The sequence below is a fragment of the Neopelma chrysocephalum genome, unplaced genomic scaffold, assembly GCF_003984885.1.
Source record: "Neopelma chrysocephalum unplaced genomic scaffold, ASM398488v2 Primary Assembly neopelma1_72, whole genome shotgun sequence".
In the NCBI taxonomy this organism is placed as follows: domain Eukaryota; kingdom Metazoa; phylum Chordata; class Aves; order Passeriformes; family Pipridae; genus Neopelma; species Neopelma chrysocephalum.
Window position 1 is genome coordinate 6,798,309 of NW_020897732.1, and position 24,912 is coordinate 6,823,220.

Sequence of the window (24,912 nt, forward strand, 5' to 3'; positions counted from 1 at the left end):
AGTATAATAGAGATAAGAACCTAAAAAGTGCCTTACCAGTCTAGATGGGTGAGAATGGGCATAGTATTTTAATTAAAAAAATATTTTAGGAGTCCTGAGTAAATGCCTGATAATTGAATGGATTTCAAAGTTTTTATGTTGCTGCATAGGAGCAGTGATCAGTGTAAACTCATATTAGTAAAAGTCTAAATATTCTTAATTATATCACAAATGTAAGACTTAATATGATCTATAAAAAAAATAAATTTCTAAAGTCCAATCTAAAAAGTTGACCAATACGTGTATTAATTTTGCATTAGATTTAAGTTGCTTAGTTTACTTCATAATAAAATGCCTTGAAGGACTAAATATTACAGTTCTTTTATTGTCTGACAATTTGCATAATGATTAAAAGGTAATGGAATGCTTTTTGTTTATGATAGGTTCATGTCAAACAGCAATATGGTCACAATAATGCATATACTCACATTATTCTTCTGTTTGTTTTAGAGTCTCTTAGAAGATCCTCATCCAGTTGTCCGCTCTACAGGGATACTTGGAGTTACTCAGATAACATCCAGATACTGGGAGATGATTCCTTCAGTAATTGTTGCTGATCTTTTAAAAAAGATAACTGGGGAGCTGGCGTGTGATGTATCATCTGCTGATGTTCGATGCTCTGTATTTAAAGTAAGTGACTTTTCTAAATTAAAAATAATTTTGATCATTTTTATGTTTTACTTGAAGCACAGGTTTCTAGTATCATTTAAGGCAAGGAATAACTTGTCCTGCAAAATAACTTAGGCAATAAAATTCTTAAAACCTGGAAGTATTACATGCTTTATAAAAGCCACGCATTTGGAATACACAAATGCCTTTTAAAATAGTAACTGATGGGCTTTCTGACTCTCAGCTACTTTGCATTTCCAGTCTTACACACGTTGTTTGGACCTGATAATTCAGTTATTTTAGCTATTAGAAATGATGCTTAGACTTGACAACATCTGCAGGCAGGTTCCAGGATGTCTCCATGTCACTGGTCTTAGCATGTCCCAAGATGTGCACAGTTAGGATTTTGTATCCCACTTTGTGTTTCCGAGCTTTGGATGGATATAATTCCACACTGTTTCTCTGGTAATGCCTCCTCCTATGCATTGCTCAGTATGTTAGAATTAGTTCATCTACATCTTTCTGACATGTGATAAATAACTGAAAGCTTGGACGGAAAAATGAACTCCCTGAGCAGTATTTTCACTTGAAGGTTTTGTGTCTGTATCAGTTCAGCCTTAAACTGGAGCAATCTTAATGCTAATCCTCACTTGCTCCTCTACAGCCTCATGGGGGGGGCTATACTGGACAAGCAGAGTGCTGATTTAAAAATAAATTGGAGAAATAATATGTATTTTTAATTTGAAATCAGCACAGTTTAGGGAGCTGGTATTGCTACCACAAAAAACACTTGACAGTGTACTCTCAGGTAGAAGGCAAGACCGTGGCCCCAGTGAAAATCTAAAGCTCCTTCAGCTGAAATGAGTTCACTGAACAGTTCACTGGAAATTTAAAAAGCAATTTTTGCTAAAGAGTATTGTGAGAAAAATATGCAAGTGCAGTGTCTGTCCCTGCTTCATTTAACGTTAGAAGTGTCATGGTCCAGTTCAACAATTTTTGCCTAGATATTTTTTCAAACCTATTCTTTCTGGTTTTGGTTTTTTTTTAGTGCCTACCAATAATTTTGGACAACAACCTAAGCCATCCATTACTGGAACAGCTCCTGCCAGCGACCAAACACAGCCTTCGTGACAACTCAGAGAAAGTGCGAGTGGCTTATGTCGACATGCTGCTGAAAATTAAGGCTACCAAGGCTGCTAAGGTGGGATATGTGATGCTTGATAAGTAGCAAGGAGATAAAATCAAGGCATTTATTTAAAACAAAAAAGAAGTACATTTTGAGACTACTGCAGTATTCCTAAAGGGAAAGAAATACATGCTTTGCTATAGTAATACTCTTAATACTCGTGGTATCCCGAGCGCTCTGCTGACCTGTGTGTTGGGACATGTATGGCTTGGTTTACTCAATCAGAAGAAACAAAAGATCACAGAACCTATTCTGAAAGTGTTGGACTCTGAAATCTTAATCATGATTTCTATTGTATTCTTGTGTTATTATTTATTATTTTAAAAATACTCAGCTGGCATAATCCCCTAATGTCTTATAATCTTATTGTGATTCTTTTAATGTTCATTTCTACATCACTCTGTAACCTCACAGGTACTCAGCACTTCTTCTGGTGCTGAGTTTTAACTCTTCCTAAGATATGATATAGCAGTGTGATTTGTTTGAAGGACTGGCACCTGCACTCATGACTTGATCCCTTAGTATCGGTTATCTGTATAGTAAAATATAGTCAAGCTTGTTTTAACTTGTATTGAATATCAACAATGCTTTATATTGATTATTTAATGTTGTTACTTTGGGTACAGTCTCTGAAAAAACAAAGTATTCATGCTGCTGTTAAATGTATAAAAAAAGTTATTGTTTTAAAGTTATTTGTCATTCAGTCTGAAAGTTCAAACAAATTATCTTTTTGGCTTTGATTTATTCTGAATTTGCTACTGTTAAAGACAGAGGAAAAAAGATAATCCTCAGCTTCAGGGATTTTTTTGAGGAAGGAAGGATCAGATTTACATAAAAGAAAAAAAATCATAGTGTTAAATGCTTTTTAGTAAATTCCTATTTATTTAAAAACTGTAATATGTATCTCTGGTAAGTCCTGGGATCACTTTAATACTTATTACAAGGGCCTTCTTCTTATGACAGTTCTAGTAGGGATGCCCATAGTTTGAACTCATGGGGTAATTAGCTGCTGCAAATATTTCTCCTAAGAATAAAATATTTTTTTTCAATGCCAAGAAACTTTTCTTTTTTTTTTTTGTTTTGTTTTTTGTTTTAATCTGAAATGCACAGAATAATTAATTCAGGATCTTTTAAAAAAATTGCAGGTGTGAGTAGTGTAACTGATGGCATAACAAGCTGTGTATTCCTTTGTGATTTCACAGCCTTTGATTTCTGTGTACAAATAAACTAGAGCTCTGCTAAGGATGGGATGCACTTGTGGTTTGGGATGGATTTGCAAAGGCTTTTGCTCTCTTCAGGTTTTTAGGGTGTATACAATCCTGGTAGGTAGTTTGGTCCTGCTTGGTCCTATAATGAGAATATTTAACATGTCACATTATGACAAATAATTGTATCTTGTGGTGATGTCTTTGTAGAGTGAATAATTCTTCCCTATATGTATGGAATTGCATTAGCATTGCAGGTGTATTGAGCTGGAATTGCTTGACCCAGAATTTTATCAGTATGTCAGAGATACCAGGAGATTTGGAGGTGCATCAGAACTGCAAAGTAGCATTGCTGCAGCAGAATGGGACCCCAGAACATGCTGGTGATTGGTAAAAACAAAAACTGCTCATGCTTTCCTGGTAAATGCTACTCATATTTGTTGAGACTATTGACGAGGAAAACACTTAATGAAGGTGATTGTTTTTTCCTCTGTCTTTTTTAACTCCTTTAATACCTTTTTCTCCTTCAAAAAGTTCTGGAATATCTGTCCTATGGAGGATATTCTGACTCGCCTTGAGGTGGATTCACGGCCCGTGTCCCGGCGCATAGTGAACCTCCTGTTCAACTCCTTCTTCCCCACTAACCAACCCGAGGACGTGTGGTGTGAGCGCTGTGTCACTCTGATCCAGATGAATCCAGCAGCAGCCAGAAAGTTCTATCAATATGCTTATGAATACACTGCCCCCACCAATATAGGTAAAGTACAAAACCTTATGAGTTTTTAAAGCTTTTCATTTCTGCTCTTAGGTGCAGTACTGTACACTCCAACCAGGTCCCTGTGTTCCCCATTCTCCTCACATGTAGCTTAAAACTCTCTCAGTTGATATCTATTTCTCATGTAGAAATAATGTAACAAAATACCCCTGTGCCCTAAATGATTTGAGATCTTCATGTGAAAGATTCTACAGAAGCTGAAAAATATTTATGTCTGGTAATCTGATTATCTGGGATTTGTGGATTAGTATTTTCAAGTTGCTTGGAGAAAATCTGAAAAGCCCTCCTTTTGATTAAAAGCTTCAGAAAGTTTCAGGGACAAGGGCATGCACTGCACAGAATGTTGCTCCTTTTCAGAAAAGTGCTGTTGAACCAAGTAAAATCAGGAAAATGCTGTTTCAGAGGAGTCCTGATAAAAACCAAGTAGTCAGCGTGGAGTGATTGGGTGCAATGCCCAAACCGTGTCCTCCTGACTGATCACCTTGGTAGGGGAGTTAGAAATCACAGGATTATGAAATCAGCTGCTTGTACTTTCACCAGAGTGGGCACTCGGGGAGAAACTTGCACTTTATTTAGAGCTGAGCTCCTCGTTCAGGAGGGCAATGATTGGGCTACTACATGTTTTCCAAATAATGGGAATTGCCATAGGATGGGATGTGTTCTTGAATGTAGGTCATTAAATTAACAGCTATTCCAGATGAACGTAGGAGTTGTGGGAGCTTCCTCTGATCCAAATTTGATAAGGTGGTGGTTGGTTTTGTTTGTTTTTTTTTTTTCAGTATATTTTTTAACCAGTAAAATTAAAGAACCTGATGATAATGTTGCCATTTCTTCTTGAGGATGTAAAACATGTTCACATTTTCCCATTTCTTTTACAAGGAATTTTTCTCCTTTTTTTCCTAGTTATTTCTGGTTCTGCTGCCTGCTTTTACATACTGGCTTTCCGGCTTTATAATTAGAAGCATTTATTAGCAACGTTGTTAAAAATAGTGCATTTCTAATTTATTCTTATTCTATTTAAATGTAGCTAAATTGATCCTCACTATTCGGCGCTGCTTGAACGCCTGCATCCAGAAAGCAAAGGAGAGTCTGTGTGATAGTGGTGAGGATGATGATGATGAAAGCGAAAAGGAGAACACAAGTGTAAGAAAGTCCACTTTATGCTAAGTTCTAGTAACTTTTTTTTCTATGGTGCTTCAGCTGAGACATAGGCAGTTAATGATATGACAGAAATCTAAGGGATAGCCCTCAGGCGTCTGTGGAATTAGAAGGGGAGAACTGCCATTATCATGTTTTCATGTCCTGCAACAGCAGAAGTTTGGTGAAGTAGATAGGATAAAACAGAAGGAATATGAAGCACCCTAATTCCAGTACTAATTATAAATTGGTTTGATTTTGCAATTAAATTATTCAAAAAATCATCATTGCAAGATATGTGAAGTTAGAGAGAGTAAGACTGAATTGTGGAGTTCATGTTCTACAGCAACCACAATACCTTTGTAAAATGAATAGAAGGATTTTCAGGGCTTTTTTGAAACCTTATTTTAACTTCAATTTATATTTAAGAATATAATAGGTAATATCATCTAAGTATTTGTATTTCAGGTGTTGGATAATGTGCTGTCCATAAATGATGTGGCCAGCATGGCAAGTTTGTTGGAGATTATTGTAGTTCTCTGGAAAAGTATCTACAAAGCACTAGAACACAATGAAGAGGTCAAAGATTATGCTATCAGGAAATTTGCTTCTGTACTTCCTGAATATTTTAAAGTATTTAAGGTAAAGAAAGACCAGGTTTTCTTGCATTTTCTTAGTATGTTCTTCAGATGCTTTCATGTTTTATATCTTTTATCTACTTTTATAGGATGAAGTATTCTTTTTCATTGTTGCTATAAACCATAAACAATAGCAAGTTTCTTGGAATTCTACTAATGGGTACAAGCTATTCTCCATTTGCAATGTCTGACTGCTGAGCCATTATCTAAATAGTCAGCTCAGAAATACTTATGCAATAAATTGCTCTCCTTCTAAGATTTTCCTTGGATTCTATTCTTTTGAATGGTTTTAGAACTTTTGGAAAACAGTAAATGAAGATGTACCATTGCAGTATAAATAGTGTATGTGAGAGTCCACGTGTTTTTCTGCCCACTGCCCCCCAAACTCTTCCACCACTGTTTGTTGTCCCAGCTGCTGGAACAGACACCTGAAGCAGCTGAGGCTCCTTTTTCACTGGACATGACCCAGCAATGTGCACTCACAGCCCAGAAAGCCAATTGTGTCCTGGGCTGCATCCAAAGCAGTGTGGGCAGCAGGTCAAGGGAGGGGATTCTGTCCCTCTGCTCTGCTCTGGTGAGACCCCACCTGGTGCTGCCTCCAGCCCTGGGGGCCTCAGCACAGGAATGATAGTGAGCTGTTGGAGCGAGTCCAGAGGAGGCCACCAAGATGATGAGAGGGATGGAACACCTCTCCTCGGAGAAAAGGCTGAGAGAATCGGGATTATTCAGCCTGGAGGAGAGGCTTTAGGGTGATCTAATTGTGGCCTTCCAGTACCTGAAGGGAGCCTGCAAGAAAGATGGAGATGTACAACAGAACGTAGTGACAGGACAGGGGAGAATGGCTTTAAACTGAAGGAGAATAGGTTTAGATTAAATATTGGAAGAAATTTTTTGCTGTGAGGATGGTGAGACATTTGCACACATTGCCCAGAGAAGTTGTGGATGCCCCATCCCTGGTGGTGTCCAAGGCCAGGCTGGATGGGGCTTTGAGCAGCCTGGTCTAGTGGAAGGTGTCCCTGCCCATGGCTGGGGGTTTGGAACTAGGTGATCTTTAAGGTCCCTTCCAACCCAAACCATTCTATGGTTCTGTGGTTTCTGCTAATTTGAATCTACTCTCTAACAATCTTATTAGATGCACTTATTTATTGTTTGGGTTTGATATAGGCAAATATTTAAAATCAGTCATTTTCAAATTTTCAGTCTCCTTGCTCTATTTAACTGTTTTCTTGAGGAGGATACTGTCTTTTGAGAGTGGCCAATAGTGTCTGCTGCACCTGGAATGTCCTTGGAAGAATTACCTGCTGGATGTCTGGTTTTTAGTTGGTGGCTTTTGTGCTGAATATACTGCGTAATGTTTGCTGTTATACTTCAACTTTGCATTAGATAATCAGGGAGTGAAAAGCAGTTAATTGCTACATCATATTCTGCAGCACAGATATACCAAATGCTCTCTACCCTGAAAGCATTTGGAAGTTGTCACAGACATGCCAAACCTTTTTTTGGTAGAGGATGTAACATCCCTCCTGAGAGAGAGGCTCTAGTGAACAGCAAGATATCCAGCTGTAGCAAGCAACCTCTTTGATATTGTTAGAGTGAGTAAGCAGCTTGGATCTAAAAGGACCTCTCATCAGAGGCTTAGTTTCTAAAAGAACTACAGACTGAAGCAGTCTGTCTCTTTCCTGAAAAAGCTACATTTTAAATGTTTTTTCTGAAAACATGAGTTTTGAGAAGGTTTTAGAACTTGGAATGTGTAAGTAGGTAATAATTTCATTTGACTGTTTTCATGAAGCTGGGACATACAGATACACAATTTTTGAAGAGTCTTTAACATAGATTGGTTTCTGTATAACCTGAGTGAGATTATGTCATGGCCTAGACTATGAGTTATGACATGTTGTAATGAATAATAGTGCATTTAACAATACCATTGTTGTATAGAGACTCTAAAGGAAAGAGTCTTTTTAAAAAATTTGCCATATGAATGAATATTCATTTTAAGGCACTGGTTCCTTGAGAGGAGTTAGGTGGTGTCATGGTTGGGCAACTAAACATTAGTCATTGCTGGAAAAAAAAAGTAAGGTAGAGTTGGTAGTTCTTTTGCAATGGTTATGAATCTGGCAGAGCCATAATTATTCATGGTAGTTATTCTGGCAGTTTTTCAAAAAGCTGAATGATAAGATAATTGTTAATTGACCTGAGAATAGGAATCACACCTTTCGATTGCAACCCACATGTTGTTATGAGCTTCTTTCAATTCCATTTATAATGAAAAAAGGGAAATCCTTAATTTGAGAAAATGTAATCATACTTTTTCAGTACTCTGTTTAGTTTTGTGTGCATGTGTGTACCTGGACATGTACATCATACAGTGTACTTTTTTTTATCCTAGGATGAGCGTTGCATGACTCCATTGGTTATTCTGGCATCCTTTATGCCCACTGCTGCTGTTCCTACATTCAGGTACTATTTTGAAATACAAAATATGAATTACAAGAAATTTCTTGTTGACTGTGTTTCCTAATGTTTCACAACCTGATGTATTAAGTGCCCATTTGGATAAATTAATCCACTAAAAAAGTGCGATAAGTTAGCAAAATTTGTGATGTGCAGGTATGTCTGAGCCATTGGTGAATCTTTTTTTTTTGTATTACACTAATTGATTTTCTTTGGATTTTTCTGCACTTATGGATGTAAAACTAACGCATCTCTTTTTGTTTGTTTTCTTTTAAGCCGTGGTGTGATTTCCAGACTCAGAAATATTAACAGTGGAGCTGACCAAAGCAAATATTCTACCCTGATTGACTGCATGTGTCGCTGGGGTCAAGTGGGGCATATTATGGAATTAGCCTGTGATTGGTTGTCTGACACACTGACCCCAAGAAAGGTGTGCATATGCATATGTCAAAGAATTCAGGAATTGCAAGATTACATAAAGGCGTCATGCATATTTATTTTTAATAGAATGAGACATTATAAATGTTACTCTGCTTTGAAATTTGTTGTAAAGTACTAACTTTAATAAGTAAATAAATAAATATAAACAAAATACTAACAACTATCTGTTGTAAAAATACTAACAGTATTGCACTGGTTTTGTGCTTCTTTCTTATTTAGAACGTTAAAACATCTGGACGCCGAGTGCAGATCCACGTACCCCAGGAATCAAAGCCAGAACTGGCAATTGATTACATTGACTATTTATTGACTCATCCTACCAATCGTGATTGCCTCCTTTCTGTTCATAAAAAGAAACTGAAGAAACTTTTGAAAATCCTCAGTGCTGCAAAGGTAGTATTCTCCTGACTATAAGCAGTACTTATAAAAGAATGCTGAATGTCATATATTGCCTGAGTCAAATTAAAGACATACAAGAATAAATAAATAACATTCATGATCCCCTCTCCCTCTGTAAAAAGGTTTTCCTGCAATACTAGAAGTATAATAGCTAAGGATTGTGTATAGATGGCAGATTTTAACCAGCTTGTCAGTTTTAGGTGTCTCAACACTTTTGTGATCTAGTGATGAGTGTTTTTAAGGGACCTGACTTTTGGAATAGACGTATAAGAAATAGTCTGAAAATCAGTTATGGCATTGCCAAGTGGAATAATTGAAAGTATGCTTGTTGCTTTTTTGGGGTTGGTGATTTCTTGTTCTTATTATTTTCTTGTTTGGTTTTTTTTTTATTGTTTAAAGCTGTTGAGAAAAGAAACATTTGAAAGAATTTTCTGAAAAATATAAATGCAAACCTTTATATTTCAGAGGGTTCTTGGCTCAATCCTTAAAGGAACTAATGCAGATTCTGGTAGCTGGAATCAAGCAACTAGTCTAAGAGCCTTCAGCCTCTTTTGCAGATTGAGTATTCATCTTCAGCACAAGGTATGGTTGTAGCTTTCAGAATAAGCTGGAAATTCCAAAATAACTGGAAAGAATTGGTAAACCTTTTTTCTTTTTCTTTCCAGTTTTCTGGAGAAGGAGATTGCCTCTCACTTTTGAAGGAGACAGGTGCTTGGATAGAAAGTCAAGTTGTACCTTTTATACTATCAAGTGATCAAGAGGATGGTATTTCAAAACACAGTAGTGTTTCTGAATTAATTATCCAGGTTAGAGGATTCTTATAATATAAATCAAACGGCTGCCAATCTGAAAAGCCACAAGTGTAGCAATTGGTGTGCTGACACACAGGGCACTGGCATTTGTGGAGCCCAGCAAGTGAAAGAGCTAATGAAACACAATCCTAATTGTTCTGAGGTTACAGTTTTCTGCTTTTGCTATTTCCTTTGTGCTTAAAATCACACACCTTTTTTTCTTTAAATCACTTTGAGTTATAACCTTTATATTTTATAAATACATAATTTTGCATATCCTAGCAATTAAATCAAGTAGCTGGTATCAACAATACCTTGTTCTTACCTAGATTTTTTTTCATCTCCCAGTGCATAGTATATATTCTCATCATATCTGTTGAAGTGAGGATGGAACAAGTCTGATGTTTTACACTTCTGTAAATGCCCACTCAAGAAATTTCTAGCACATCATGTGCTTTAACCTGAACATCCCAAATTTTAGGTTTCTAACAAGTAATTCTTGTCTTCAGTCTCTCATACCCCATAAAGATCTTTTCCAACTTTAACTGTGCTATGAATCTATGTTTACTTCCTTGCTTTCCTCCTTCCTTTCTTTCCTTTCTGCTTTCCCAAATGAAATAATTAAAATTATAATCTGAGGAATTCAGTATACTTCATTCTAGTGCTTTCAAAAGTTTGGAGACACAGAACTCAACCTTATAGAAAGGCAAGACAAAAAATAGGGAATCTTTACCAGCATTACCAGAATGTTTATGATCAATTCCCTAGATTTGAATAAAAAACAAAACCAAAACTTTATTGATAAGCAAAAAGAAAGGCTGATGGTCACTGGTAGACCCATCTGATATATTGCTTGGCTAGCCAACAATGAAACAAAACCATCTTTACTAGTAGATTTTAGTTTGTTATTATTTGCAGAGGAGAAACTGAGTTATAAGGACTGATGTGACTTGTCTGGAAGTCAAGAAGAGAATCCAGGCCTCTTGCATCTCCTGTAATAAGCCACGTGCTTGTTAAGCAGCTCCTATTTGCTTCTGACCTTGTGTACTGTTTTTTATTAGAATGAGATATTGATTGTGCTTTCTAATTGTTTGGAGTGTATACTTAGTAGCAATGCTGGCATTAGAAGCAGACTTAGTTTTTCTCAAAAAATCCATGTAGCATACAATAATTACAGTTCCTTCTTTAATACTGTTGTATATGTGAGAGGACCAGAGTGTCTCTTCTTTTTGCACCTACATTTCTCTCTGACTTTCCCTGTGGGGCATCCCATTCTTTCCCATTTCTCCCTCCTTATCTGCTTGGTTTGTTACTCAGTTTAGCACTTAGTGCTCTGGGCAGGGATTCACTGAGGGGCTGTTTTCTTTAGGCCACTGATTTGCTGATGTGTTGACTGTGGGGCTGATGGAATCTCTGACTCAAACCCCAGTGTCATCACTTCCAGTGTCCCTTACCCCTGATCTTCATTTGCCCCTCACAGAAAGCATTTGATGATATAATATGGGGGGTTTAGCTAGTTTTCAATTGTTTTCTGTTACATTCCTCCCACATACCACTTAATCCAAGGTGGATTTTAGCATTGAGCTATGGGTTCTTTCAGATTTTGATGAAAGTTTGGCTAACTTTAGTCACTGTCAGTGTCCTTGAACAGCTCAGCTCACACGTACACAGACTGGTTAAAAGTTCTCTACTCTGTCTGTACATTCGTATCATAGTCTCTTGACAATGTAACATCTGTGTGTCTATAGGGAAAAGCTCTTTTTCTGTTCTGGCTTTTGCTATTCAGGACAGGTGGGGATGTCACATTCTGCCTCAGTAAATGTTAAGTATCAATGTCTCTGATCTGAGCCTGAGTAAAAAAGATAGAGGATTTACTGCCTTTTGAGAGACTGATTACTGGAGGAAAGGGCAATGGAAACATTTGGAGAACTGGCTGGAATTCCTGCTTTTCAACAGGTGGGAACAGAGTAACTCCAGGTAGATAAACCAGCTTTCAAGGAAACTTGGCTAAGAGTTTGTGTTTTTATTATTTTTAGGTTGTACTGAATGGTTACTTTATATAAATTTTGGGTTTCATATGATTTTGCATCTCTCTTCTAGGCCTACCTGACGGTATGTAAAGATGTCATAATGGTTGGCCTTGGAAATCTCACGTTTCAAGCACATGTTCTAGATATGGCTCTTCCAATTATACAGACAGGTACCATATTTTGTACTAATATCAACATCTTCATTTATACTTAGCTGACTTATATTAGCAGTTTTAATCCCTAACCTTCAATGATTGGAGGGAACACTGGATTCATACTTAAAATATTAATTGTACTGTATGAAAATTTCAGCTAAGGATGCTCAGAAATTAAATATATTGTCTACATTTGTAAACTATCACTGTTGTATATAACTGAGTTTCATTTTAAGCTTGTACCTGAAGAATATTGCATTACAATTGTGGTATTTATGTCTTTCTCTAGAGAGAGGTGGCTTTTGTGCTCCAGTATTACTGTGTGCTCTAAAAGAAATTGTTGAAGCTTCTTTAACTCAGAATACTGAGACAGATGAAGTGGCAAATCTTTTTCACACTGTACAAAACGTCTTGCAAAAAGTGTTGGAATGTGTGGCACATAGACTCAAGAAACAGCAGGAAGAAGGGATTCAGGTATCATATTACAGTTGAAATTGCTACTTAATATGTAGATGAATCCATACTTTTTATACAAATGTGTTATACTTAGGCACTTTGAGGCTGTTGCCTCACTGTTACCTACTGTTTGAGTAGATATGTGATTAAATTTTTAGTTAAATTTTATAAGTTTTCCTTTTACTAGGGTTTTTGAATCCATTTTGGTTTTATCGTGACTGAAGAACAGTGTGTTCTGTTGCAAATTATCCCGGACTGTGCTAACCCTTCTAGGCTGTTAGTCTTATCTGCAATTAAATGAACTTTCTCAATCCAGAACAAAGAATTTGTTTATGTATATGTTATGATCTTGGCAGTTATTATATTTCTTTCTTTCAGCCTGAATGATATCAAGTTCAAAATATGTATGATGCCCTAAAAGGCTTCAAAATCTCACATCTTCACAGAAAAGTTACCTTTTTTTTTTTACAACAGAGAGTAAATAGATCACTCTGGAAAATTTGATGATCTGCTTTTCATGACTTCTGAAAATCATTCAGTTCCTTTTTGCTACATCCATTGTTTTGTTCATTTCTCTCTCATACTCAAATTATGAGTAGACTTCCCAAACATTGTTGATTCTACCTCTGATCCCAAGTGACTAGAAGATCTCAGAAACTTTCAAGGTGTGGTCTGTACCCCTTTACAGAGAAGCTTGCTGAAATATTTCAGTTATACTCAAGCAATCTGAAAAAAGATTTGTTTTTCTTTTTGGTTTTAGTTGATTCACTCTATTCAGATGCCTCTTGGAGAATTCATTCACGCACTGCAGTGCTGGCATTCATCATTCCCAGCAGTGCACCAGGGTGTACTCTCCACTCTCCTGGCTGCAGTAGTAGCAGACATAAATTGTGTGCTACAGATGGTAAAGTTAATCCTGACTATTTTTAATTTTCTTATTTTATACTTACTGCTTTTTGAACATTATGTTGGAACAACAGAGCTATATCTAGAAGGTTGATCTTTGTACTGCAGATGATGATTTGTGTGTGTTGGCATGGAGCAAACAGGAAATTTTATTTGCCATAATTTCATATTACAGTTCATCCCTCACATTTATGACTACAGCTGTATAAGAACAGAGTTGTCCTGATACCTTGTTCACTATTTGCCTCTGACAGAAGACTTTAGAAACTGGGCAGTGTTGGACATTAACAACAGGCGTTTTGAGATATTCCTTCTATGTGTTTTTGTGCTGAGTCTGGCTGGGAAGGAGTCAACTTTCCTCCCAGCAATCCCTGTGGTGTTGTGGTTTGCATTTGTGGCTAAAACACTGTTGAGAACACACAGTTAGTCTGGGCTGTTGCTGAACAGTGTTTGACAAGTGTCAAGGTTTCTCTGTTCCCTTCACCCCCACCTTACAAAAAAAAGCAAGCGGGCTGAGGATGGGCAAGAGGCTGAGAGGGGACACAGCCGAGGCAGTTGGCCTGAACTGATCAAAGGCTTATTTCACACCATGCAATGCTGTACTCAGCAATAAGAGCTCAGGGAAAGGAGGAAGAGGACAGGTGGTTCTAAACGTACCTCACTTCATCTCACCCAGCATTAGGGGACTTCGGAAGTGAGCCACTGGTCTCTGACAGATTCTAGTTCCTTGGAACAGTCTCCTAAGGTTCAGTAATCCTGTTCCAAAGCAGGCTGATGTCCTGCTTGGCACTGATCACTTCTGTATTCTGTGCTCCAATATAGAGACACTTCTCATACTGCATCCTTTTTTTTGATTCCTTTCATTTTGTCTAGATGATTTCCAAGTATCTGAGTTTCTTTAGAAAGTAAAGAAAGAATCTCTAATTCTGAAAAGAATATACAGATAGAAGTTGTTTTATGTTCTGAAAGTCCAAGGAACCGTTACTGTCCTTGAAGGAGAAGGGGGACATTCCCAATGCATTTCCTAATACATGAAGTGTTATGAGCAAATACAATTAGTGAGATTGGAGGCTTTGAGAACTAAGAAGGAAGAGCAGAGGCTCTTTAGCAGAGGCTGTGCTTTTGCTGTGGTTGCTGGATGTGTCACAAATAGAGCAAGAAACAGTTGCCGGAAAGTACCAAGTACAACAGAGCTGCTTCCAAGGTTCTGTGTTCCATGAGGAGCTGAGACAATAGCAGATGTTAAATGTTAACTGCAAACATGGATGTATCAGCTGGGGGGCTGTGGGATGACAAGTGCTCTTTACAGATGATGCAGAGTAAACATTTAGGGGCTTGAATGATACTGGAGATTCACACTCATAAATTATGAGTGTTCATTCCAGTCATTCATCTGGGCTGAGGTTTTCCCTGCCCTCAGGTTATTGTAATAGAAAATCAAAATTCAGTTCTAACTAAATATTTACCATGCTATTCAGAACTTGATACCAAAAAGAGCAGGGATTCAGGAAATCACTGTCACCAAAGTTATTTTTAGAAATCAGGTATGCACACTTTAGCTTGGAGCCACAGAAGGTACTCAGCTGTGTTTAATAGGCTGTGCCTGTGTAGTTAAATGCAACTTCTAGTCAGAAAAACTGTAGAGAATATTTGCCTTGGTACAAATACTGTTTATGTTGTTTAGTTTTACTCTTTTTAATTTAAATAAGTTTTGTTTATTTGGACACAACACAGTTGGACTAAAGCTATTCAAAGAACATTTGTGAATGTTCTAATTATTTCAGAATAGGTCTTGGTTAATGTAATTATTGAAATACAGGCTTGCTTCAGTGTTTTCTGCATACATATATTTCTTGATCTGCAACAGTTGCTGATTTTTTTCTTTTTAGGCTTCCAGTGAAAAAGATGTCATTATACCAAAGACTGTTTCAGAACTTCCCCCTCTTTCAAGCAGTTTAATGGCCATAATTATGAAGTCAGTTAATGTTGTCAGGTAAATGTTTTTATATTAATTTGTCCAAGATTGTTGCTAAGGTAGAGCAGTTTATAGGTTGTCAATAAAGTTTTAATTTATAAATTTTGAAGAACTAGTTGCTTATTAATGTTACCTGGACTACTTCATAATCCCTTTCTCTTGACATATTGCCTGTAGGTATTGATTGCTGGGTTTTTTTAACCAAGAGTACTTCTTATTTACGAGATTGTTTATCCTAATGAGTTCTTTCATTGTACATCGTGTTTTGCTTCTTTCATAAGATACTTATAAACATTAGTCCCCACAGTACAGAGGTATTTAGATGAGATAAAATATTTGCCAGAAATAGAATTAATCCTTTAATTGAACATCTGCAATGAGGTGATATGTATTAAAGTCACAACATTCAAAATAAAGTATCTTGAGTCCTAAAAGCCTCCAAAAATAAGGCTAAACTTAACTATTGGGTTTTTTAATTGCTATATTTAGTGGGACCCTGAATATGTTCTAAAACTGTCACAAGGGAATTTCATTTTGCTTAGTTTGTTCATATTCAGTTTTTATTTACATGACTATATACACTAGAGTTATTTTAAATGATAAAGGGGCTTAGAAGTCCTTTCTTTCTCCCTGATTTACCACAACTAATTCCTTGTCTTAACTTCCTAATCTGAGAGGCAGTGAATATCCCTTTCTTCTGTCATAAGGTGTTTTTTTCCTTCTCAGTCCTTCTCTAGTTCTAGTTGATTTTGCAAAACAAAAGACTCCAGAGAGTCCAGCAACAGTCCAGCTAGTTATCCAAATCTTGTTCTTCCGTGAGGCAGCAGCTGCCCATCAAGGTGTTCTCTTTTAGTGAAAAAATTATTTTACACACCTCTTTTCAAAAGAGATGCAGAAAATCAGTTAATTCTTCTGAAATTTTTCTTGTAGTGGTCAAAGAGATTCTTGTCCATCCTTGATGTAGAAAACTGCAAGTTTGGACCGAATTGTTTCTATGAGTACTTTGGAAAACATGCATCTACTAGTATTTATCTTTTTGATGCAAAGAGGATCTAAGTTAGGAGATAATTTCCATCTGTTTCTACTGGTGCCTCAGAATTGAGACTACTTTTAAGACTGTATTCTTTTACAAATGTGTATTGATAGGCCATAATCAGAGTCCAATAGTAAATTAATCAATATCTCAGAAATCCTTATGTCAGCGGGAAAGCCTTTGACGTTTCGAAATCTGATGTGAGCTTCAGTGTTCTGTGAGCTTCAGTGTTCTGTGAGCACACCTGCTCTGGGTTCTGCAGCATCTGTTGTATCTTCAGTACTAATCAGTCAGTCTCTATCCTTGAATTTCAGTCCCCATAGCAGGGATAATACCGAGAGTCTTGGCAATATCTGGCCAATTGTGTGAGTGTCCTTTCCAGGGAACTATCTGTGTAGGAACCAATTACTTACCTCTGTTGCTTATATGTATTTTTAAAGAGCTTATTGTTCTGTTGTATTTTATCTTTACCTGCAGGCTCATGTGACCCTTTTTCAGAGGGAGGTGGGGAAAGCCAGCTGCAGTGAGTCTTATTACAGGTTAATGAAATTACAGTGTTCCTTCATGGAGCTGCAGAGTGTGCTTAGTGACCAAAACAGAGATAACAAAGGAGTCAGAGCTCTGATCCAAGGACTATCAGTTGCAATTTAAAAGCAATATGAAATGGATTCAGTGTTTGGTCAGATTGGTCCACAATGATATAATAAAACTGATGCAATACATGAGCAACTTCATAATGGTTATTTCTGAACCTAAAGAATTCTCATCTTTTTCAGCTCTTAGAAGCAATATTTGAGCTTCTGCAAAGCTTATTTACTGCATTGGTTCTTACCTGCATACTTCATTTTGATATCTTAGCACACTATAAACCTGAAGAACAATTGAAGTCAGAGCTGACTATTTAAGGTGTTCCGTTTTGGTAACAGATAATAATATTGCTGAAGTTATTTTGAAATATATTAGGGAAAGTTATCACAACATTACTGCTCTCAGTTTCCCCTTTAATTCTTCACAGAGCATTTGACTTCGTGCTCTGAAGAGTATGAGGATTACAGATCTTGCCCATCTCCTGCTTTATCCCTCTTGTTCTTCTATTTTTCTCTGGTTTTGAGAATTGCTTTTGAGTTAAATTTGTTATTTTTACCATAAACACGATGAATTAGGGTTTGCATTCTCATTCCATATTGCAGATTAATTTGGCTGCTAGACCCCTTCTGTGACTCCCTTGTTTCATTTTTCTTAGCTTGACGTATGTCCCAAAATACCACTAGAGTTTGCTGGTAATACTTTCATGTCTTGCTAAAAGTGAGTCTCTTAAGATACATATTGAGATACGTATTTATTTCAGATTTTCAAATGAACAGTTGTCATGGTTCTGTTACTCTGTCCATACTTTCAATAACTAAAATGTTGTTTGGAAGTGTTTCAGGGCTATATTTAGTTATAAATGATCTGCACTGGATTGTAATTGGAAATCCATCTATTTTAATACATTTTAAGTCAAAGTGTTAATTCAGCATGAGTAGTTACTAACAAACCATTGGAGTCATAGAACATATTTTTTTAAACTTTGGTTTAAATCAAATTAGAAATTTCAGTACCAATTATGTGAGATAAATTTCAGCATACTAGTAGTTTTTTCATGGTTTGACTTTCCTGAAATGTACCATGAGCTCTTCATTTCTCTTAACAGCTACTTTCTGTTTACAAACTTTTTTATTTTCTTCTCAAGTAATTCACCATTCTGCTAACTCTGATATTCTCAGTTATCCCACCACCACTGCTTTGTCCCGCATGGTATCTTTGAAGTGCTGGTGGCAGGGGAGCATAATTACAAACATTTTCTGTTCAGTTCTATTTTGAAACAGACTTGGATTATAACATATTTTCGTGCTTTTTTTTCCTTAGGTCATTTTTAAATGAATTAATGGAATGCATTCTTTCTGAAGAAATTAAAGGGATTTTTAGTCTAACAGCTGCTGTCAGCATTGTGATGACAATTAAAGGTCAGTCAAAGCATTTTTGTCTTTTTTATATGTTACATTTTGAAAGCTGAGTTCTCGCAGGATTTAAGATTGTATCGCTTGTAAATTATATTTACAACTGTCTGCAGACTCATCGGGTTCATCTTTTTATCCTCATTTGCTGAAATGCACAGGACAGCGAGAATCTAATTTAATATCTAATCTTTCATTAAACAATCTTTTATGTTAAAAATATTCTATTAAAATATACAGGGGTGGGGCTGTTGGTTTTTTGGGGGGTTTTTTTGATAAATTGTTATTTTTGGAATCAACATAATCTCATTTCAAATAGGTAAGCACAGACCTGCCCTTCTAAAGGATGTTGCCCCTGCCGTTCGAGGGAAGCTGATGGTGTGCAACGAGGCCACCGAGGGATCCAGCAGCACTGAGAGGTAACTGTGCTCTGGGAGACCAACACCAACCTCTGCCCTCCCCTCCCTGCCATAATTGGCTCTGTTCTGTACTTCCATAACTCCGCTGGAACCTTCTGAATGATTGATTGCGAGGTTTCAAACAGTGGGGGGAAGAATGGTGGGGTATTGAGGCCAGCACAGTGTGAAATATCCTGCCCTTGCATCCGCTGTGATTGCAACCTTTACGTGTTTGGCTTGGGTTTTGTTCATTTAGTTGGAATGTGTTATGACTCGATCCTGTATATTGCAGGGTTCGGTTCTGAAATTCAGGTCTGTTACAGCAGGTGCAGAACAGAGCAAATAGTCTGGTTACGATTTCTTATTTCTAGAGGATTTTTCTCCCACACTTTGGCATTAGGCTTGCGAATCCAAAGCTATGCAGATGGTAAAAACTGAACTAAATATAACAGTGATTTTGAGACCTTTCCACAGGTGATTTTATTTTGCTCTTTTTTGGGGGGTATTTCAGTGTCACCCCTGGTGTATCTCTTGTGATAGGTTTTTTGAAAGTGATTGGCTATGTTGTATTTGCAATCATTTAACTCAGACCTGCCCAAGACAGATAATCATGACAAATGCTTTAGCCTTAAGTGTTCCAAACTTGCTTAAGTCTTGAAATTTGTGGCCGTTTGATTTCTGCCTAGCTATTGAGCTGCCCATGGAATTAAAAAGCATGCAAAAAGAGACATTATAAGCACAAACAGAGAATGTGAAGAAAACAGACTGTGGTTATGGGCATTCATCCAAAATTTCTGAGAAGGTTTGTACTGCACCACAGTGGCCTAAACATGCAGAGGTCCTTGTAGTCTTTCGTTCTTCAAATTGATGATCCTTAATATTCTGTCAAACAATGGATATAGACTAGATAGACTTTATAATAAAAAAAACAAAACCAAAAAAACCCCAAACAAGCCAAAAAGCTTCATTTACTCAGCAGTTTCTTACACAGCCATCCCAACCTGAGCACACTTCCCCAGTGCTCTCTTCTGATGGGTCCCTGGCCTGAGGCACATTTGTTCTCTGGCATTTTAGTGACTTGGCATAGGCCTTTGGTGGCTGAGCTGTGACTCCATCTAGAGGATAGAGCTCTGGGGTCTGTTCCACTGCCTCAAAGAGGCCTACAAGAAAGCTGAAAGAGTTGCTTGGCTGTGAACAAATGTCCTTTGGTTAGGGCTAGCTTAGAAACAAAACCAAACACAAATAAACAGAACTCAGTTTTCTTCCCAATGAAATCATTTAATGTTGGATTGCCAAGTGCCCTAGTTGAATATTTTTAAAAATAATAATAATTATCTGGAAAAGAAAGCTGAGCAGCAGGGTATCATGATTCAGTTTGGGCTTCTTGTAATCAAGACAGTAGAAAATGCTGAGAAATTAAAGTGAATCTTAACATGATTAAATAAATAGGCACATTAAAATGAATAATTGCTGCCACTTGAGAGCACTACTGACTATAAATTAAAGTGAGAACACAGATAATTGCTTTATGAAGCTATGTGATCATCTCTGCCCAGTGAACAGGGACAAATCAACATAGATGTTGGGGCAGATGAAGAGCATAAGATGCTACACAGTGTTTTAATTTCCTGATATATGACTGGCTACCTTTGTGTAATATAAACCCAGAGATAGTTGCAGACAAAATTCAGAGGTTAGGAACATGAGCATGATAATGGGAAGACTTTTTAACAAGAATCAGAATTTCAATATGATGACAAAGTTCAGAAGCTATCACACAGCTTTGTAGAATTTGGGAGGATTCTTATTTGTCCAGGCTTGTTGTGGATTTTGTCTCTCCAGAAGGGTAAAATAATTCATGCTGGAAAGAGGTTTGGAGGAAGTTTTGCAGTGATTAGGTTTTGCATGATGAATTAAAGTGTGTTTGCAGTTTCTCAGCTACATGGAATGTCAGACCAGGCTGGGCCTCTGGTGGCTTCTGACATGCCATTTGTAGTGCTCTGCTACTCATGTGCTAATGTACAACTAAAATGTGATTATACAGAGTCTGAAATGTGCCCTGTTGTTTGTAAACTATTTTATCATCCTACTCCACTTAACAAACACCAGAATTTTAGTTATGGTATGCTGCAAGCTAGATCTCTGGTCATTAATTTGAAGACAGTCTTCTAACACACAGTGCTGCACTGCTGTGTGCTAAAATACATTACTGGGTTTTAACTCGTACTTAATACTATTATTATTTTTTGCTTCTGAATGCATTATCTCATAATAACTCCTTGAGGGATTATTTTATTTAATACCCAGGTATACCAGGAAGTGGTGACATTCTTTAATTTCCCAGGAGACTTGGCATTCTGTGCCAGCATCTTAAATTTAGACTTAGAAGTAATCTATTACATATTAGCAATGAGAGAAAAAAGTAAAAAAAACCTGCCTGGTTTAGTAATTAAAGTGCTGCCCTTATACAAGGAATTGTTGCACTAATTTGGAAGCAAAAGTTTTCATTGTAATTTAGTCTTCCCTCTTCAGCTGAGTTAGTGGTTTCAGATGGCCCAGTGGGTCTATTATTTTAAAAATGCTGTTCAGTGCATTTAAAAATCCTGGACGACATATTGAACATTGAGAGAGTTTCCTCAAGAGTAATGGCACACACATTAGTTTAGTTTATAAAATGCAACTACTTATGCCTAGCAAAAAAATGCAGATACAGCTGTCAATGCAGTCATTTGGAGGCAAGAGAAAAATGTCCCATGCTCTATAAAACCAAACGTGCTAGGATAATAACTTTTACTTAATACTGTGTATTTACATTAATTAGCATTTTGATATATGGGTATTAGAATTAGAATTATCTAATGGCTGTGCTGAAGGATATTTCTTTAGCATTAGAATTTAGTTAGCTCCCAAATTCTTAATTGTGCTCCCGTTGCATCTGTAAATAATGACTCTTGAATTGTTTTGCTATATAACTCTGGGTATGATTTCTCTGCCACCCACCTAAAAGTTCCCTGGAAAGGTACCTGGTAAAAGTGCCTTAAACTTTTCTGTCTGGGGAGGTGCACAGTTATCCCAAAGGATGGCTCGTGGTCCAATGTGCCAGGGATACATAGTTCCACAGTACCAATATATTGCTTTATTAGCCTTAAATTGTAACAAAATGAAATTTATACAAAGTAGTATTATGTCTAAACCCACAGAACTTAACTAATTATCCTATCTTTATAGTACATTGTAAATTGGTTTCCTTTCACATGGAGTTTCATCATGGCTTAAGCACTGTAGCACAATAGAGAGGAGCACTTAACAGCTCTGGGAATTTGGGGAGCCCTGACAGCCAATAGTCTGCTGTGGAAATGCAGAGCTGCCTCCTGCATGTCAGGTCTGTGTCTGGTGCTGAATGCCCTGACTTGTCATGGTTAACGACTGACTAACTTGGCTTATTTGGGACATCAGTCCAGGAATATGATGAAAACATGGAGAAATAAATGCTTGAGAAATCCAAGTGACAGAATCTTTTACAGAAAAACCCACGATGGATCATGTTTAGGGTTATTAACAGTGAAATAACGTTTTGACAGAAGACCAAAGTGCCAAATTTTGTCTTTTGAGGGTATTTTAGAGCAGTGTTAGAAGATGTTGCGTGAGAACGCAACTGTGGCGATGGGTGAGTGACATGTCAGGGAATGCCAGAAAAAAGCTGACCTTGGGGATGGTTTAGAAAATGATGTGAGACAAAAGAGTCAGAAAGGGACTAAGAGGGGTGTGGAGGCATCTGAGGGAAGCAGTTGCTAATAAGGATAAGAGAAAGCTCAGGCTTGGAAAAAAGTTGACCAGGTGTGGAGAAAAAAGACAAAGACTCAAGAATGAAAGGAAGAAAGTAAAAGAGTGAGAAGTGGTCAGTAAAGGATTTCACTGTGTTTGAAAAAAAGTAACAATGCTGTGAAGAAAATGAGTGGATCCTTTAAATAGATGATGAAATATTAGAAAATGTGCTTGAATTGACATAGTAATTTAAACTGGGCTGTTGGTGTTGCACTATAGACAGAGATGATCAGCAGAAAAATGGAAAAGTTGAAAGAAAAAGAATCCAGCTATTTCAAAAGTAATTTGTAAAGGCATTTTTAATATTTAAACTAATATGGACTAACTGGTCAAAGAAATCATGCAGTAGATGTACTCTGAGAATCAAATAGTTGAGGATTGATTTGGCATTTAGCATTTCTAATCCTGTTATGCATTTTTTTTATACCATTTCAGATTCCTGTGTGAATCATCTCTGAAAATTTTGGATGAATTTTTAAATCCTTGTCCACACCAAAGCTTTTGTCATGCAAATTAAAGGAAGGAAGACGTATTGCTTTTTAAAAAATATTAACTTGTAAAATTATGAATAAGTAAAGTTTATTTTCTGCTATGCTGTACATTTAAAGCAAGGAATGTGTATAAAGATGTGTATAAATATTATGAAATAGTAAAAATTGCTCAAAAGCTACAAAGAAGTTATTCTGTATAAAAGTGTCTTTGTGGGAGGAATATAAAATCAATGTTTTTGTATCTTTGTTTTTGAAAAACAAAATTAATTGTATCATAGATATTCTGAGACTGAGGTACCACCTCAGTCCCTGGGAAGACTGCAGAGCATACTCCTAGAGGTTTTGGAGATTAATTTTATTTCAAGACATGCGTGGGACAAAATGGTGATTGGGAATAGCTATTCTGGCTAACCAACCAGATTTCCCTCCCTTTTGTGGAAGAAGAGAGAGCAGAGAATGTCATGTTTCATGTCTTTAGCAAAGACTTTTACGCAATCTTATATAGTATCCTTACAGCCAAATTGGAGAAAGATGGGATGGATGTGTAGACATAGAAGATGGGTGGACAACGTGCTGGACCAATGGACTTGAACGATAACACAGCCTGGAGTGAGATTTGAAAGGCTGTTGCTGTGGCATTCCTCAAGGCAGACACTGGTGCCACTGCTACTTAACACTTCCATGAAGAGCTTGGGCAATGGGATGAACTGCAACCTTGGGCTGTTGGCAGATGACACCAGCTTGGGAGCAGTGGCTGATTCCCAGGGGCTGAGTTGTTCCGTTCAGTGGGATCCTGACGAGCTGGGCTAAGGATCGACCAGTCTCGTGACGTTCAGCCAAGACATGTGCTCTTCTACCCACAAGGGGCTGATCCTGCACACCAGTGTAGGCACAGGGGAAAGGGCAGCTCATGTCTGCACCTGCCTGGATGAAGACTAAGAAAAGACTTTTCCCAGAGGTGCACATGAAGAGAATATGAGGCAACTGAACCAACTTGCAGCAAGAGAATTTCTTGTTGGATGTAAAAAACAATCATTATGAGAGTGAATTGAAACAGGAAATGGAACTGGAACAGGTTACTCAGAAAGCCTATGGAATACCCATCTATGGGGGTATTCATCCTTGGAGAAGTGCAGAACTTGAAGGACAAGGGGGGCTCTGGCTGTGCATTGTGGCCACACAACCCCATGGAGCGCTACAGGTTGGGCACAGAGTGACTGCAGAGCAGCCAGGCAGAAAAGGAACTGGGGTGCTGACTGACAGCAGCTGATCATGAGCCAGCAGTGTGCCCAGGTGGCCAAGAAGGCCAATGGCATCCTGGCCTGGATCAGGAACAGTGTGGCCAACAGGTCCAGGAAAGTGATTATTTTCCTGTACTCAACACTGGTGAGGCCACACCTCGAGTGCTGCATCCAGTTCTGGGCCCCTCAGTTCAGGAAGGACATTGAGGTGCTGGAGCAGGTCCAGGGAAGAGCAACAAGGCTGGTGAAGGGACTCGAGCACAAGTCCTATGAGGAGCAGCTGAGGGAGCTGGGGGAGCTCAACCTGGAGAAGAGGAGGCTCAGGGGAGACCTCATCACTCTCTACAACTACCTGAAAGGAGGTTGTAGCCAGGTGGGTGTTGGTCTCTTCTCCAAGGCAACCAGCAGTAGGACAAGAGGACACAGTCTTAAAATGTGTCAGGTGATAGTTAGGTTGGACATTAGGAGGAATTTCTTTACAGAAAGAGTGATTGGGCATTGGAATTTGCTGCCCAGGGAGGTGGTGGAGTCACCGTCCCTGGAGGTGTTTAAGAAAATACAGGATGTGGCACTTAGTACCATGGTCTATTTGACAAGGTGGTTTTGGGTCATGGGTTGGACTGAATGATCTGAGAGGTCTTTTCTAACTTAAGTGATTCTATGATTCTCTGTCATAGCTTTGAAATTAGCCCTGCTTTAGCTGGGGATTGGACCAGATTCTCTCCTGAGCT

The 24,912-nt window shown here is 37.7% G+C and overlaps 1 protein-coding gene across 3 annotated transcripts in view; it reads left to right on the forward strand.

Moving 5' to 3' along the window:
* NCAPG2 (non-SMC condensin II complex subunit G2) overlaps positions 1-24,277 on the forward strand; it is a 43,287-nt gene extending 19,010 nt beyond the window's left edge. For 2 of the 3 annotated variants that reach the window (XM_027686981.1, XM_027686980.1), the window contains exons 12-28: positions 490-669; positions 1,697-1,849; positions 3,574-3,796; positions 4,842-4,957; positions 5,420-5,593; positions 7,979-8,049; positions 8,320-8,473; positions 8,704-8,877; positions 9,349-9,465; positions 9,549-9,689; positions 11,775-11,874; positions 12,149-12,333; positions 13,076-13,219; positions 15,111-15,214; positions 18,138-18,235; positions 18,546-18,645; positions 22,885-24,277. In XM_027686981.1, coding sequence (XP_027542782.1) covers positions 490-669; positions 1,697-1,849; positions 3,574-3,796; positions 4,842-4,957; positions 5,420-5,593; positions 7,979-8,049; positions 8,320-8,473; positions 8,704-8,877; positions 9,349-9,465; positions 9,549-9,689; positions 11,775-11,874; positions 12,149-12,333; positions 13,076-13,219; positions 15,111-15,214; positions 18,138-18,235; positions 18,546-18,645; positions 22,885-22,966 — 2,316 coding nt within the window. In that variant the 3' untranslated portion in view covers positions 22,967-24,277. The remainder of the gene's footprint in view (positions 1-489; positions 670-1,696; positions 1,850-3,573; positions 3,797-4,841; positions 4,958-5,419; positions 5,594-7,978; positions 8,050-8,319; positions 8,474-8,703; positions 8,878-9,348; positions 9,466-9,548; positions 9,690-11,774; positions 11,875-12,148; positions 12,334-13,075; positions 13,220-15,110; positions 15,215-18,137; positions 18,236-18,545; positions 18,646-22,884) is intronic. The other variant, XM_027686982.1, reaches the window with a different exon arrangement.
* The last annotated feature ends 635 nt before the right edge of the window (positions 24,278-24,912 follow it).